The sequence below is a fragment of the Lontra canadensis genome, unplaced genomic scaffold (assembly GCF_010015895.1).
Source record: "Lontra canadensis isolate GAN:19392208 unplaced genomic scaffold, GSC_riverotter_1.0 scaffold66, whole genome shotgun sequence".
Classification (NCBI taxonomy): domain Eukaryota; kingdom Metazoa; phylum Chordata; class Mammalia; order Carnivora; family Mustelidae; genus Lontra; species Lontra canadensis.
The window spans coordinates 1,539,812-1,552,637 of record NW_022631060.1 but is presented as its reverse complement, the minus strand read 5'-3'; the positions used below and the strand labels follow the sequence as shown (position 1 = coordinate 1,552,637).

The 12,826-nt window shown below is 53.1% G+C and overlaps 1 protein-coding gene across 1 annotated transcript; it reads left to right on the top strand.

Moving 5' to 3' along the window:
- Positions 1-2,071: 2,071 nt before the first annotated feature.
- Positions 2,072-12,592, top strand: PRPF19 (pre-mRNA processing factor 19). The gene is made up of 16 exons (XM_032879138.1): positions 2,072-2,301; positions 3,971-4,120; positions 4,302-4,378; positions 5,378-5,519; positions 5,603-5,676; positions 5,795-5,857; positions 6,934-6,975; positions 7,100-7,174; positions 7,479-7,554; positions 7,712-7,821; positions 9,404-9,559; positions 9,783-9,852; positions 10,080-10,165; positions 10,507-10,677; positions 10,800-10,905; positions 12,065-12,592. The coding sequence occupies exons 1-16, from the start codon at positions 2,283-2,285 to the stop codon at positions 12,160-12,162; spliced, it is 1,515 nt and encodes a 504-aa protein (XP_032735029.1). The 5' UTR covers positions 2,072-2,282; the 3' UTR covers positions 12,163-12,592.
- Positions 12,593-12,826: the final 234 nt, after the last annotated feature.

Here is a 12,826-nt window from a genome sequence, read left to right as displayed (position 1 = left end):
CGCTGTGTGTCAGGTGCTGTGTTAGACTCTGAGGGAAACAGTGACCAGAATGGTTCCTGGTATCACAGAGTTTACAGTCTGGTGGAGAACACAGAGATCAGACACCTGTAAGCAATTAAATCATCAAATGATTATAGCTTCCAGAACGGCTTGAAGGAGAATTACAGGGTGGGGGTGTCAACTTCAGTCGGGGGTCAAGGAAAAGGCCCCAGGGGAAGTGCCATTTAAGATGAGATGGACGGTTCACTTTGGAGGGAATAGGTGGGGAGGAGAGAGGAGGAAGGTGTGCCAGGCACAAGTAGTGGAACCAGCCAGAGGGGCTAATTTGAGGACTTGAAAAGCCAGTGTGGCTGGAGGCAATATGAAGTGTGGTGGTGGAGGTCAGTAGGAGCTAGATGATGCAGGACTTGGGGGCAAGTTTTCTCTGCCAGAAACACTCTCCCTCATTCAGGTCTTGGCAAAAATGTCACCTCCTCAGAGATGACCTCCCCGAATACCTTGTTTAAAGCAGCCCATCTCTCCCATCCACACCACCTCCTATCCAACTTTCTCTGATTTGTTTCATTCTTAGCACTTACCTCTCTCTGGAATTTTTTTCTGATGTGTTGACTGTCTTTGCTACCTCACCACCCCCCCCCCGCAAAATGTAAGCTCCAAGAGAGCAGAAACCTTGTTCACCATTTGTGTCTCCAGTTATCAGAGCAGAGTCTGGCACTTAGGAGGCACCCAATTAATATTTGTTGGATGAATTTGGAAAGCCTGGGGAGTAGCAGGAATAGATTTTTCATGGGAAGTGGATCACTGGCTGTTCTGTAAAAAGTGGATTGGAAGCCTAGGCTGGAAGCAAGACCAATTAGGATGTTAATTTACTGCTGCAGGGAGACATAATAGTAGTTTGGACAGTCTCGCTTGGATTCAGGGATAGTGATAAACATGAATATGTATATCGTACTTACTATGTGCCAGGCAATGTCCAAAGCTCTTTTTATTTATTTTATTTATTTTTAAGTAGGCTAGAAGCGGGGCTTGAACTCACAACCCTGAGATAAAGACCTGAGCTGAGATCAACAGAAGGACGCTTAACTGACTGAGCCACCCCAGCGCCCCCCAAAGCATTTTTTAAATATTAACTCCTCACAACAACCCTATGAGCTAATTTAACCTTTGGTATTATTCCCCGTATTTTACAGATGAAGAAATTAAGGCAGGGAAGTTCACACAGTTTACTAGCTGAGTGGGCTGGGATTAGAGTACAGGCAATCTGGCTTCAGACCTCAGACTGCTCTTGGCTCCTATGCCATGCTGCCCTTCATACCTGCAACTTGTACTCTTCTCTCCAAGCTTTTCCTCAAGCTCTTCCTTTTCTTGGGATCCTTGTTCTTCCCTTTATCTGAGTATTGCCTACCCGTAAAAATCCAGCTCATTCATCCCTCGTCAGCCAAGACGACGTCACTGATTACACTTGGATCCCTTCTAGTCCACACCACGTGTTCCGCCCATGATTCCTTAGAACCTCTTACAGACAGCCACTTAGAACCCGACAGATCTGAGCGGGAAGGGGTCTGGCAGTCATGCGGGAAAGGGGCAGAGAAGGTGATGACTTGCCCACGATCACACCGCAAATTGGTAGTAGAGGCAGGGCCAGAACAGTTTTTCCCTCAGGGCTGGTTTCTCTACCCCTCTGCACCTGCGCTTTCTTCTCCGGGCACCTAGCCGCATCTCTCAAAGGGTGGCGGGAAATACACCTGCCTCGGAATCACGTGGGGGCACGCACTAAAAATGCAGACTCTCTAAGGCAGACCCCAGGAAGATGCATTTTTTTTAAAGTGTTAGGAAATTCACTTACACTCCAAAGTTTGTGCGAAATACCGTCCCCATGGACCAGCGCAGCACAGGTCTCCCCAAAGTGTTGCTCAACGCATTGGCTTTAAATTCCCACTGCATTGTGGGAAATGTAGTTTGGAACCTCCTCTGCCCCAGCCCTCGGGAGCGCTTTACGGAAGGCGCCGAGTAGGTCCGGAAATGGCCGAAGGTTCCGTGGCGGGCCCTTTCCTGCCCGGTTGCATTCTGGGAAAGGGCAGTTTCCGTTAGGTGGTGGAGGCTGAGGCGCGCGAGCGGCCGCAGCCCCACGTGAAGCGCTACGTGAACATCGCTCGGCGGGGTCGCTCCCCGCTAGTCTCGGAGCGTCCCGGAAGCAGCGGGGGACCGGAAGCGGCCCGCGGGGGCGCAGAAGCGAATCCCGGAGCCCGGTGTGAGGCGCCTGGGAGCGCAGCGACGGCGCCATGTCCCTGATCTGCTCGAGTGAGTGTCGGCTGCGGCCGATCGCGGGTCGCAGGGGGCCGGAGCGCGGAGCGGGAGATGCTGCGGGCCTCTGCGGCGCGGGGGTCGGGGCGGAGGCGAAAACAGGGCTCCCTGGGGGCAGGGCGGCGGCCTGTCAGCGCGGGGGTCCTCCTCCTCCCTGTCGTGGGGTGCATTTGCGCAGCGCTTCACAGTTTACATAACGCCTCAAGTTTATTGTCGCAGACGTCACTGAGGCCAAGCACCTCGTTTACGCAGTGAACTGAGCCCGGGATGGAGGGAGCTGGTGCAGGGAAGCAGCTGTGGTGTAGGAATCGGGCTTGTGCAGGATCTCCCTTCCGATTGGCTTTGTGATCTGGCGCAGGCTCTGGGCCTCAGTTTCCACACCTGCAAAAAGAGGGTATTGCACTGCATGACGTCTGAGGTCCCGCTCGGGTAGTCCGAGATTCTGCAGTTTGCGAAGGTCACACGGCGAGTTAGAGGCAGTGACAGGGCTGGAATCCAGGTCCCTGGCTCCCAGCCTCCCAGTCTCCCTCTGTACGACTACCAAACACAGCGCACATTTGTAAAGCCTTTGGTCGACGCAGCGCTTCCCAGTCCGTGATCTCATTTTATCCCCACAAGAATTCTCCAAAGCAGAAAGGAAGATGGGGGTTTTACAGATGAGGATGTAAGGCTGGGGGAGACTGTGGCGGAGCTGGGTGGTGGAGGTAGTTTCTCCCACCCCAGATCCGTGCTTTTTTCCCTTGCCTTGTAGGGGCTTTCCTTTTGGTATTTTCATGCCGCACGCAGATGTTTCCCATTCTGTGTCATCAGGTTACTAGAACGTCCCTTTCTGGATTTGCTTCCAACTCGTAAGCCCTGTCCTCTTCTCAGAACCTCTCCATGAATCCAGAACGAGGGAGGAAGGAAGAAAGGGAAATGAGGGCCAGAAAAAGGAATTTTTCATAGTGAAGAAATTAAAGTTTGCAAAATATTTTCACATCGATTGTTTTCTTTCAGTGTCGAGGAAGGTTTTTTTCCCATAATCCCAGCACCATCCTTCCTTTCATTTGATTGTGCTTAGATGTTTTTGTTAGATGTGTACTGGATGCCTGCTGGGCACCTGCATTGTGGTGGAAGTCAGACCAGCTGTAATCCCTGTCCTCAGGGGTGCAGAGCCTACCTCTGTTGGGGGTTGTTGTGAGGATGAGTGAACCTACAGAAAATGTTTACGATCAGGCTTGGCACTTGAGAATGCAGTTTAAGTGTTTCTTCTTAATGTAACATATTCACGGTGCTTTGTAATTTCGTTGTCTGATTATCCATCTTGGTTCTAGACTGAGATTTGAGTGGCCATGTGTATTTCTGTGTCCCAGAGTATAATGGGTGCTTGGGTGTCTTTGTTCCAAACGGAGACGGGCGGGGATTATTGACTGCTCTGTAGGTATGTGGCACATAGTAGTGACACAGTAATTGTTGGTTGACTGTCTGTCAGGGGAATGATGGAGAAAGAAGCTAGTTATGTAGCTGAAAAGATGCTGAGGACACTACAAAACTAGTGTCATGTCCTGCTTTCTGTCAGTCGAATGTGGGGATGTGTGGTTTTGTCGGGGCCAGTTGCCTGTGAGGCATCCCTTTGTCCAAAGTCCCTTTCACCACCCCAAGCTGATTGCCTGCCTTTTCTCCACAGTCTCCAATGAAGTGCCAGAGCACCCGTGCGTGTCCCCCGTCTCTAATCATGTTTACGAGCGGCGGCTCATTGAGAAGTACATTGCAGAGAACGGCACAGACCCCATCAACAACCAGCCTCTGTCTGAGGAGCAGCTCATCGACATCAAAGGTGCCTGGTGGCTGGCCTCTGTCCAGAGCTTTGAGCTCAGAGCTTGAGAGGCCGGGAGGTGGGGCCAGCGCACTGGAGGAGGAGATGGTGTTCTGTTAACGTAGGGGAAAGAGGTGGGGGAGAGGGAGAGGAAGAGTCCCTGAGTTACGGTTCTTCATACGCGCTCTCCCTCTCTTGGCAGTTGCTCACCCAATCCGGCCCAAACCTCCCTCCGCTACCAGCATCCCAGCCATTCTGAAAGCCTTGCAGGATGAGTGGGTGAGTCCCCGGAAGAGAACGTGTGTCTCTGTACTTGAAGAGAGGGGATCACTGCTCTAGGACTTGGGGTGGGAAGGATGGAGTCCTGTTTTGTTTCGCTTTATTTTGTTTTTTGAGGGTTGGATGATAGTGGAGGGGGAGCCTGGTTGTTGCACTCACACAGATCTGGGTTCCACACTTCTCTCCCTTCCTTACTTGCCATGTGACCTTGGGCAAATTGCTCATATGTGACTCCCAGTTTTCCTGACTAAAGGACAAGGATTTATACCAATCTGTCAGGGTTTGAGGGAGAATTAGAATAAGGTTAGAGTAGAATGTGACATCAGGGATTTTTTTTTTCTTTAAGATTTTATTTATTTATTTGAGATAGGATGAGAGTGAGACAGCGAGAGAGAGCGAGAGCGCACAAGCAAAGGGAGCAGCAGGCAGAGAGAGAAGCAGGCTCCTGCTGAGCAGGGAGCCCAGTGTGGGGCTCGAGCCCAGGACTCTGGGATCGTGACCTGAGCCGAAGGCAGACGCTTAACTGACTGAGCCACTCAGGTGCCCCAGGGATTTGTTTTGTTCATCAGTGTAAACCCAGCGCCGAGAGCCGCACTGTATGTAGTAGGCTCTCTGAGAGACGAATGAGTGAACACATCTTGAGCGACTGTCATGTATGGTACCCGACACAATGAGGGCAGTCGGTAAAAGGCAACAGCGGCATTCCTCTTCCCTTGCTGGGGAGGTGACGGCATGATGTTGAGATTGGCCAGGGAATTGGAGAAGATGGGATGGGAAAGAGTGGGGTCTCAGTGCTCCCTGTGCCCCGTGTTTGGTGTGCGGTGGCAGCTCCAGAGCGGCTACCAGCACACTCCCAGCCCCTCCTGGGTCTCTTGGGTTACTGATGCTGGTCCAGGCTGGGGGAATACGGGGCAGTATCCTCTTGGTCAAGGGCTGACTCTTCCACCCGGTGCTCCCTGCTCCTCCCCACCCCCTCACAGTGGCGTTTCCCTTCCCCAGGATGCAGTCATGCTGCACAGCTTCACTCTGCGCCAGCAGCTGCAGACAACCCGCCAGGAGCTGTCCCACGCTCTGTACCAGCACGATGCTGCCTGCCGTGTCATAGCCCGTCTCACCAAGGAAGTTACAGCGGCCCGAGAAGGTGCTGCCCCTGCCCTACCATCCCCCACTCTGGGCCGGTCCTGCTCTGTGACACCCCATTTCTAATGTATTCTTCTCTCTCAGCTCTGGCCACCCTGAAGCCTCAGGCCGGTCTCATCGTGCCTCAGGCCGTGCCAAGCTCACAGCCGAGTGTTGCGGTGAGTGGACCCTCGCCCCCCACCATGAGCAGCCCCTGTGTGCAGTGTCACATGTGGCTCTCTTGCAAGGGTCTTTGGCTTTCTGTGCTTCCCTCACCTTTAACTTTCTTGTCTTCAGGGTGCAGGCGAGCCGATGGATTTGGGTGAGCTGGTGGGAATGACCCCCGAGATTATCCAGAAGGTAAGTTGTGGGAAGTCACTTGGTTGGACTGTTTGTGGGCCCTCACTTCTCACCCTCTGCCTTGAGTCCTGTCTGATTAGAAATCCCAGCCACGTGGGACTCAGGCAGAGCAGGGCAGAGCACAGACTCAGGCCACACTGCCTGTGTTCATGCTGTGTTGTCACCTCTTAGGAGCTGGCCGACCTTGGGCTGACTTAACCAACTCTGTATTTCATTTTCCTTGTTTCTAAACTGAGAGTAACAGTGTCTACTTTATAGACTTGTGAGAATTTAAAAGATTGTAATTCCTGGTAAGTGCAACTTGTAGCTCTTACTGTTATGGGGGTTCTTCTCAGATTGTGAAACACTTTGTTACACATTCTCATGTGTTTTCTCTGAGGGAGACAGAATAGGAATGACCATTTTTAGGTTTACAGATAAAGAACCAGAGACTAAGATTCAAGGGCAGAGGGGCACGTGGGTGGGTCAGTTGTTAAGTGTCTGTCTTTGGCTCAGGTCAAGATCCCAGGGTCCTGGGATCGAGCCCTGGATCTGTGGGAAGCCTGCCTCTCCCTCTCCCACTCATCCTGTTTGTGTTCCCTCTCACTATGTCTCTCTCTGTCAAATAAATAAAATCTTCAAAAAAGAAAAAAAGATTGAAAGGCAGAGCTTACAAGAGGCAGAGCGGGCGGGATTCCAGGGCCAGTGCCCTGCTGTACTCACAGAACTCGCTTTTTGTAGGAGTTGGTGGTTTGTGTCTTTTCTGGGCTCACCTTGCATCTCTACTCTCTCGATGGTGTAGACCTGGTCTGGGAGCTCTGCAGAGCTGGTTCAGGTGCTCGCTCTGCCATTTGTCACTGCTGAGGCCTTGGGGAAGTGACCTCCCTCCTCGGAGGCTCAGTGTCCCCTCTACGAAGTAAGGTTAGCAGCACCCACCCCCCCATCAAATTGGGGTGAGAGTAAGAAGAAGGAATGCACGTAAGCCCTTAGCTCAGAACTGGCAGATCATGAGTGCAGGTGACGCTTGGAGATGGGACCAACGTCCAGCTGGCAAAATCACTTGTCTCAACGTTGCACCTGTTCTCTCTCTCGCCCAGCTTCAAGACAAGGCCACTGTGCTCACCACGGAGCGTAAGAAGGTGAGTCTTCCTAGAGCCAGGGGAGAGCTGGTTGGTGGAGGCAGCGGCTGCCCTTGGGGAAGGGGGAGTCGCTGCATCCTGCATTCACTGCTGCTCTCGTTGGGGGCCTTTCGCTTCTGCTCAGAGAGGGAAGACGGTGCCAGAGGAGCTGGTGAAGCCGGAGGAGCTGAGCAAATACCGGCAAGTGGCCTCCCACGTGGTGAGTAGCCGGGTTCCTGCTGGCTGTTGGGCAGGGGGTCCCTGTGGTATCTGGGGCGGGCAGCCAGCGTGGAGGGCGGTGGCCATAGAACTGCACAAGGGCCCCAGCTTCTTGCCCCAGTCCTGGCCTTCCCAGTAATGCTGCGAGGGCGGCGCTGTGTCCAAGCAGAAGGCCAAGTGCAGTGGATGAGGAACAGAAGTCACTCTTGTTCCCTGGGGCTGGGGATGGAATGGGGGAGTTGTGTGGCTTTATGGCTGGTTTGGATTTGACGACAACTGGGTTTGATGTTGTACACTCTGCTCAGGGCTTGCACAGTGCCAGCATTCCTGGGATCCTGGCCCTGGACCTCTGCCCTGCCGACACCAACAAGATCCTTACTGGTGAGAGCTGTCTGGGCCCAGCAGGCCAAGGCGGGGAGGGTGGTGGGGAAGGTGCATGCTCCTGTCCTCTGCGTGGCCTGGGGACAAAAGTACCTTCTTCAGCAGAGGACCCAGGTGGGCGTGACTCATTTTTGGATCTCATCTGGGTCCTTTTTAGGTGGGGCGGATAAAAATGTTGTCGTCTTCGACAAGAGTTCTGAGCAAATCTTGGCCACCCTCAAAGGCCATACCAAGAAAGTCACCAGTGTGGTGTTTCATCCTTCCCAGGTAAAGGGTTCTGCCAGTCACCCAGGCTCCTCCTTCCTGAGCAGCGGTTGCTGTTGCAATGGTCTGGGTCGCGGCCCAGTTACCCAGTGCCCTGCTCTGTGCTCTTGGAAGTCAATCAGGCCCGAGGAAGAATGCTGAGCACTAGGCCTTTGTTTGCAGTCATGGGGTTGCCCTGTACTCTGTAGAACCTCCTAGAGCAGTGGCCTTCAGACCAGGGGAAGAGAGGAAACGGAGAGCTTGAATAAGCTTATTTATAGACCTACGTTATGTTAGGGAAAGGAAAAACCTTACGCTCTCTGTAATACGAACTGGAAAACCAAGCTCAGCGAAGTCTTGACTTAGCATATGTGGGAAGGACAGGTGTGTCCACATTCCCACGGTCCTGTGGGGTTGTGGGGGCTTGATGTTGACTGTTGAAAGTGGCGTGGGCTAAAGTAGATGGAGAGGTGCTGGCGTAGAGGGCAAAGACCGCTCAGTAGACCAGATTACTGACCTTACAGGATTTGAGTCTTGAGGTCTGGGACAGTTTGGGTCTGAGACTGTAGGAGAGCTGCTGAGTCTGTGCTTCCCAATTAGCCTTTTCCCTATTCCTTAAGGAAATTAGAAATAGATGATGAACATGAATTTTTTGTGAAATTAAATGTATTTTTTGTTTTTCATTTATTCTCTTCAGGTTTTTTAAATTTAATCTCAACGTGGGGCTCAAGCTCCTGACCCTGAGATCAAGGGTCACATGCTCCCCTGAGTCAGCTGGGCACCCCAAAACTAAATGCGTTTCAGGGGGAAAGCATTCCTTCCTTGCTGACTGGGTGCTGTTATTTCTCTTATGAAATCATACTGACGAAATAGGGTAGTTGGTTGTACCTTACAGTTTTTAATGTCCTAACCCAAATAATCGGTAGCTGACACTGTGGAGGTTCTCTCTGCCCCATATTTTTCTGAGGATTAACTTGCCCCTGCAGAGCTGAAGTGTGAGTGGTCCTGGTCCTGCAGCCCCTCCCAGACCCAGTGCTCAGACCCATGCCATCCGTGCCAGTAGCCATTAGCTAATGTGTCTTTTTAAGCAAAGTAAAATAAACTAAAAATTAAAGATTTTTTAAAAAATTTATTTGTTTGACAGATCACATGTAGGCAGAGAGGCAGGCAGAGAAGGGGGAGCAGGCTCCCTGCTGAGCAGAAAGCCCGACACGGGGCTCGATCCCAGGACCCTGGGAATCATGACCTGTGCCGAAGGCAGAGGCTCAACCCACTGAGCTACCCAGGTGCCCCAAGTAAACTAAAATTTAAAAACTTAGTTCCTTAATTGCATTAGAAACATTGCTCGCTCTGGTCTTAGAAACAGGGTGTGGGAAACTGCTCTCTTGTGCAACTGTCCTTCTTAGCACTAGATAGGCTTCCCCATCAAGGCTGCTGCTGTTTGAGTTACCATTTTAAATAGCATTTACTGTTGGCTCTGTTAGGCATCACTGGGTGGATGGATGATGCTAGGCAGGACAGGACTGAAAGAGTAGCAGTTGTTGGGGTTGTGGCTGTTCCCGGTTTTGTGAAATTGTATGGTCCATCTCTTCTGCTTTCCTTTCAGGAGCTGGTGTTTTCTGCCTCTCCAGATGCCACTATCAGGATTTGGTCGGTCCCAAATGCCTCTTGTGTTCAGGTTGTTCGGGCGCATGAGAGCGCTGTGACAGGCCTCAGCCTTCATGCCACTGGGGACTATCTCCTGAGCTCCTCTGATGACCAGGTGTGGCGTCAGCCTGGACACTGCAGAGGCCTGCTGGTCTCCGAGCTTGAACATCCTGGGAGGAGGGAGCATCTTGCCAACACCAGCTGGTTCCCCAGAACCCCAGAGGAGGACATTCCTCTGCTCGGAGGGTCTAGCTTGGCCAGGGTTTGCCGAACAAGGGTCCCTGCCTTCCTGAAGGGCACCCACTTTCTTACTGGCTCCATTGTCTCTGTTTTTTCAGTACTGGGCTTTCTCTGACATCCAGACAGGGCGTGTGCTCACCAAGGTGACAGATGAGACCTCTGGCTGCTGTAAGTTGCTTCAGAGGCGCTGGCCTCTGTCTTTTGCTGCTTCTCATTTAGTTTTATGTTTTATTTTGTCATTTGTTCATTTTCTCTTAAAATACATTAAGCGCCAGCACGTGCCAGGTGCCAGGCATTGTGCTGGGCACAGTGTGCAGCGTGAAGAGCGAGGGACTTTTCTCTGTGCTTGCCTGTCCTGTGGGCTCTGACCACAGCTCCGTCTCCCTCTCCCACAGCTCTCACCTGTGCACAGTTCCACCCCGATGGACTCATTTTTGGGACAGGCACCATGGACTCGCAGATCAAGATCTGGGACTTGAAGGTAGGACATGGCAGCCTCCATCTAAGGCCCAGGTTCTGAGCCCTTGACTACACAGTGTGATTAGGTGCTGATGGCACCTGGCCCTGGCCGGCGGTGGGGGGGGTGGTTGGGGCTCCCAAGGGTGGAGTGTGTGTGTGTGTGACAGAGAGAGAGAGATGTGATATGATGTGATAGGTGTTGTCTGGGGTTCCTGGGCTGGGCCGTCTGCTTCCGCCACTCCTGCTCGTGGTCCTTCCCTGAAGCATGGAGGAGGATGGCTCGGAGGCGGGCATTTGGCGAACTCCATCTTCTCCCTCTCGTGACCAGTGGGTGACGTTGTGCTACCCATCCTCCAACCGTAGGAGCGCACCAACGTGGCCAACTTCCCCGGCCACTCGGGCCCCATCACCAGCATTGCCTTCTCGGAGAATGGCTACTACCTAGCCACAGCGGCCGATGATTCCTCTGTCAAGCTCTGGGATCTGCGCAAGCTTAAAAACTTCAAGACGCTGCAGCTGGATAACAACTTCGAGGTGGGCCCCTCCCGCCCCTGCTCTGTCGCTGCGGCTCCTCGGTTGTTGGTTATTTGCCGAGGTGATCCAGCTTCTGTGTTTCCCTGACTGTTCCTGTGTGACCTCTGTCCTGTTTCTGGCAGGTGAAGTCGTTGATCTTTGACCAGAGTGGCACCTACCTGGCACTCGGGGGCACGGATGTCCAGATCTACATCTGCAAACAGTGGACAGAGATTCTTCATTTCACAGGTAGGGTCTGACCTCTGGGCCCCCAAGGCCCCCGGGTGCCCTGGCCCAGGACGAAGAGGGCAAATCCCACCGGGCTAGGAATTTCTAGGGGCGGGCGTGAGGTTGCCTAGGCGGCTTTCCATCACCCGAGACAGTAGAGTTGAGTGGCTAAGAAAGTGAGCTCCAGTGTCAGGCTGCTGGGCCTTAAGTGCCGGCTCTACCACTTCAAGTGCACTTCAGGCTGTGTGGTATTGAACAAGTTGCCTAGCCTCTCTGGGGAATGCTCACAGTGTGTACTCCACCGGGTGGCCATGAGGCTTAGGTGAGTTCGTACACATACGAAGTTATCTGTTTAGGCGTGCACCTATCCATATATGACAGGAAGTAGCTGTGTATATGACATGCATCCACGTGTAAACACACGTATGGATGTAGAACATAGAACAGTGTCTGGGTTGGAGTAAGGATTTGCCGTTGCTTAGCACTGCATCTCTGCTTTGGGAGGGAGGCGGGACGGAGGCCGGAAGCACAGCCTGGGCTCTGTAGTCGGGGCTCCGGGTGTTACCCCTAAATCTAGAAGGAATTTGCTTTGTTGCTCACGAACTACCTGAATCCAGGGCTGCGTGTCACCCAGCCTCTTCTGCCCTCGGCCCAGCGCTGCGCTATGTTGGGGGCTCAGGTTCCCTAAGTGGGAACCCCGAGCTAGAACAGGCTAACGGACTGTCCCAGTGATAAGCAAGAAGTTAGAACTAACTACAAAGTATAAACATACACCAGCTGGATGAGCAGTGAGGTTTTAAACCGAAGTGAAAACTTAGCTAAATCTGTAAAACAGGTTGTGAGAAGGCAGAGAACGAGACTGCCCTCTGCCAGCTCTCGGTGACTTCTAGCCCTTGAACTGAGCAGAATTGCAGTTGCTCTGAGAGCTCAGGTGGGGGCGCTGACGTTCCTCTCTGCACTCAGCACCCAGGTGCCTGCTGTGTGCCAGAGGTGGAGTAAGGACCTGTGGTGTGCAGGTCAGACTAGCACCCTGCCCTCAGGGGTGTAGAGCTGACTGGGGAAAGAGTACATGAGCACTGACCCGGGAGCGCTGGATGGATTTAGGAGCGTGTCCTCAGGGTCAGTGCTCGGCCCCAAGCAAGCGGGAGAAGCCTCACCACTGCCTCTTGTCTCTCCTCAGAGCATAGCGGCCTGACCACAGGGGTGGCCTTTGGGCACCACGCCAAGTTCATCGCTTCAACAGGCATGGACAGGAGCCTCAAGTTCTACAGTCTGTAGGCCCTGGCCCTTCGGATCTGGGAGCCGGGCCTCATCTCAGTAGAGGGGTAGAATTAGGGAGGGGGGTGGGGGGAGGGAGGGGAGAGACTACTGAGGGAAGGGGGGGGTCTCTGGGGCGGGGCAGTCACATCATTTCACTCTGGTCCGGGTGGTGGCCTGAGAGCCACGGCAGCGGGGACCACCCTCTTCCATGCCACCTTCAGCCTGACAGGAAGGATCATGGGCGGTAGAACTGTCACCCTGGGAAGGCTTGGGTCGGAGCTCAGGGCCTCTCCCCTCGTGGCGTTCATGAGCTTCAGTTCCTGGGAGATGGGGAGAGGCTGAGCCAAGGGAAGTGTGAAGGGGATGGGCGTGAGGGCTCTTGCAGGTTTTTGTAAGCAGTGATTTAGTTTCATTAAAAAAAGAAAACAATAAACATAGCACCGCCCTGTGTGTGTCTGTAAGAGGAAAACCACGCTGGGAAGGGCGGGGAGGGAGCACATCTGCCAGAAGGACACTTTCACGGCCCTGCAGGCCTTGACCTTGTGTTTCACAGGGTCTCCTGTCACTCTCATGCAGCCACTTCCTTGTGGGGTTTCCATCCACAGCAGCCAAGAGGGGAAGGGGACGTGAGGGCAAAACAGTCTTTTCTTACTAGTGAGCAAGTGTGAACAAATCACAAAGG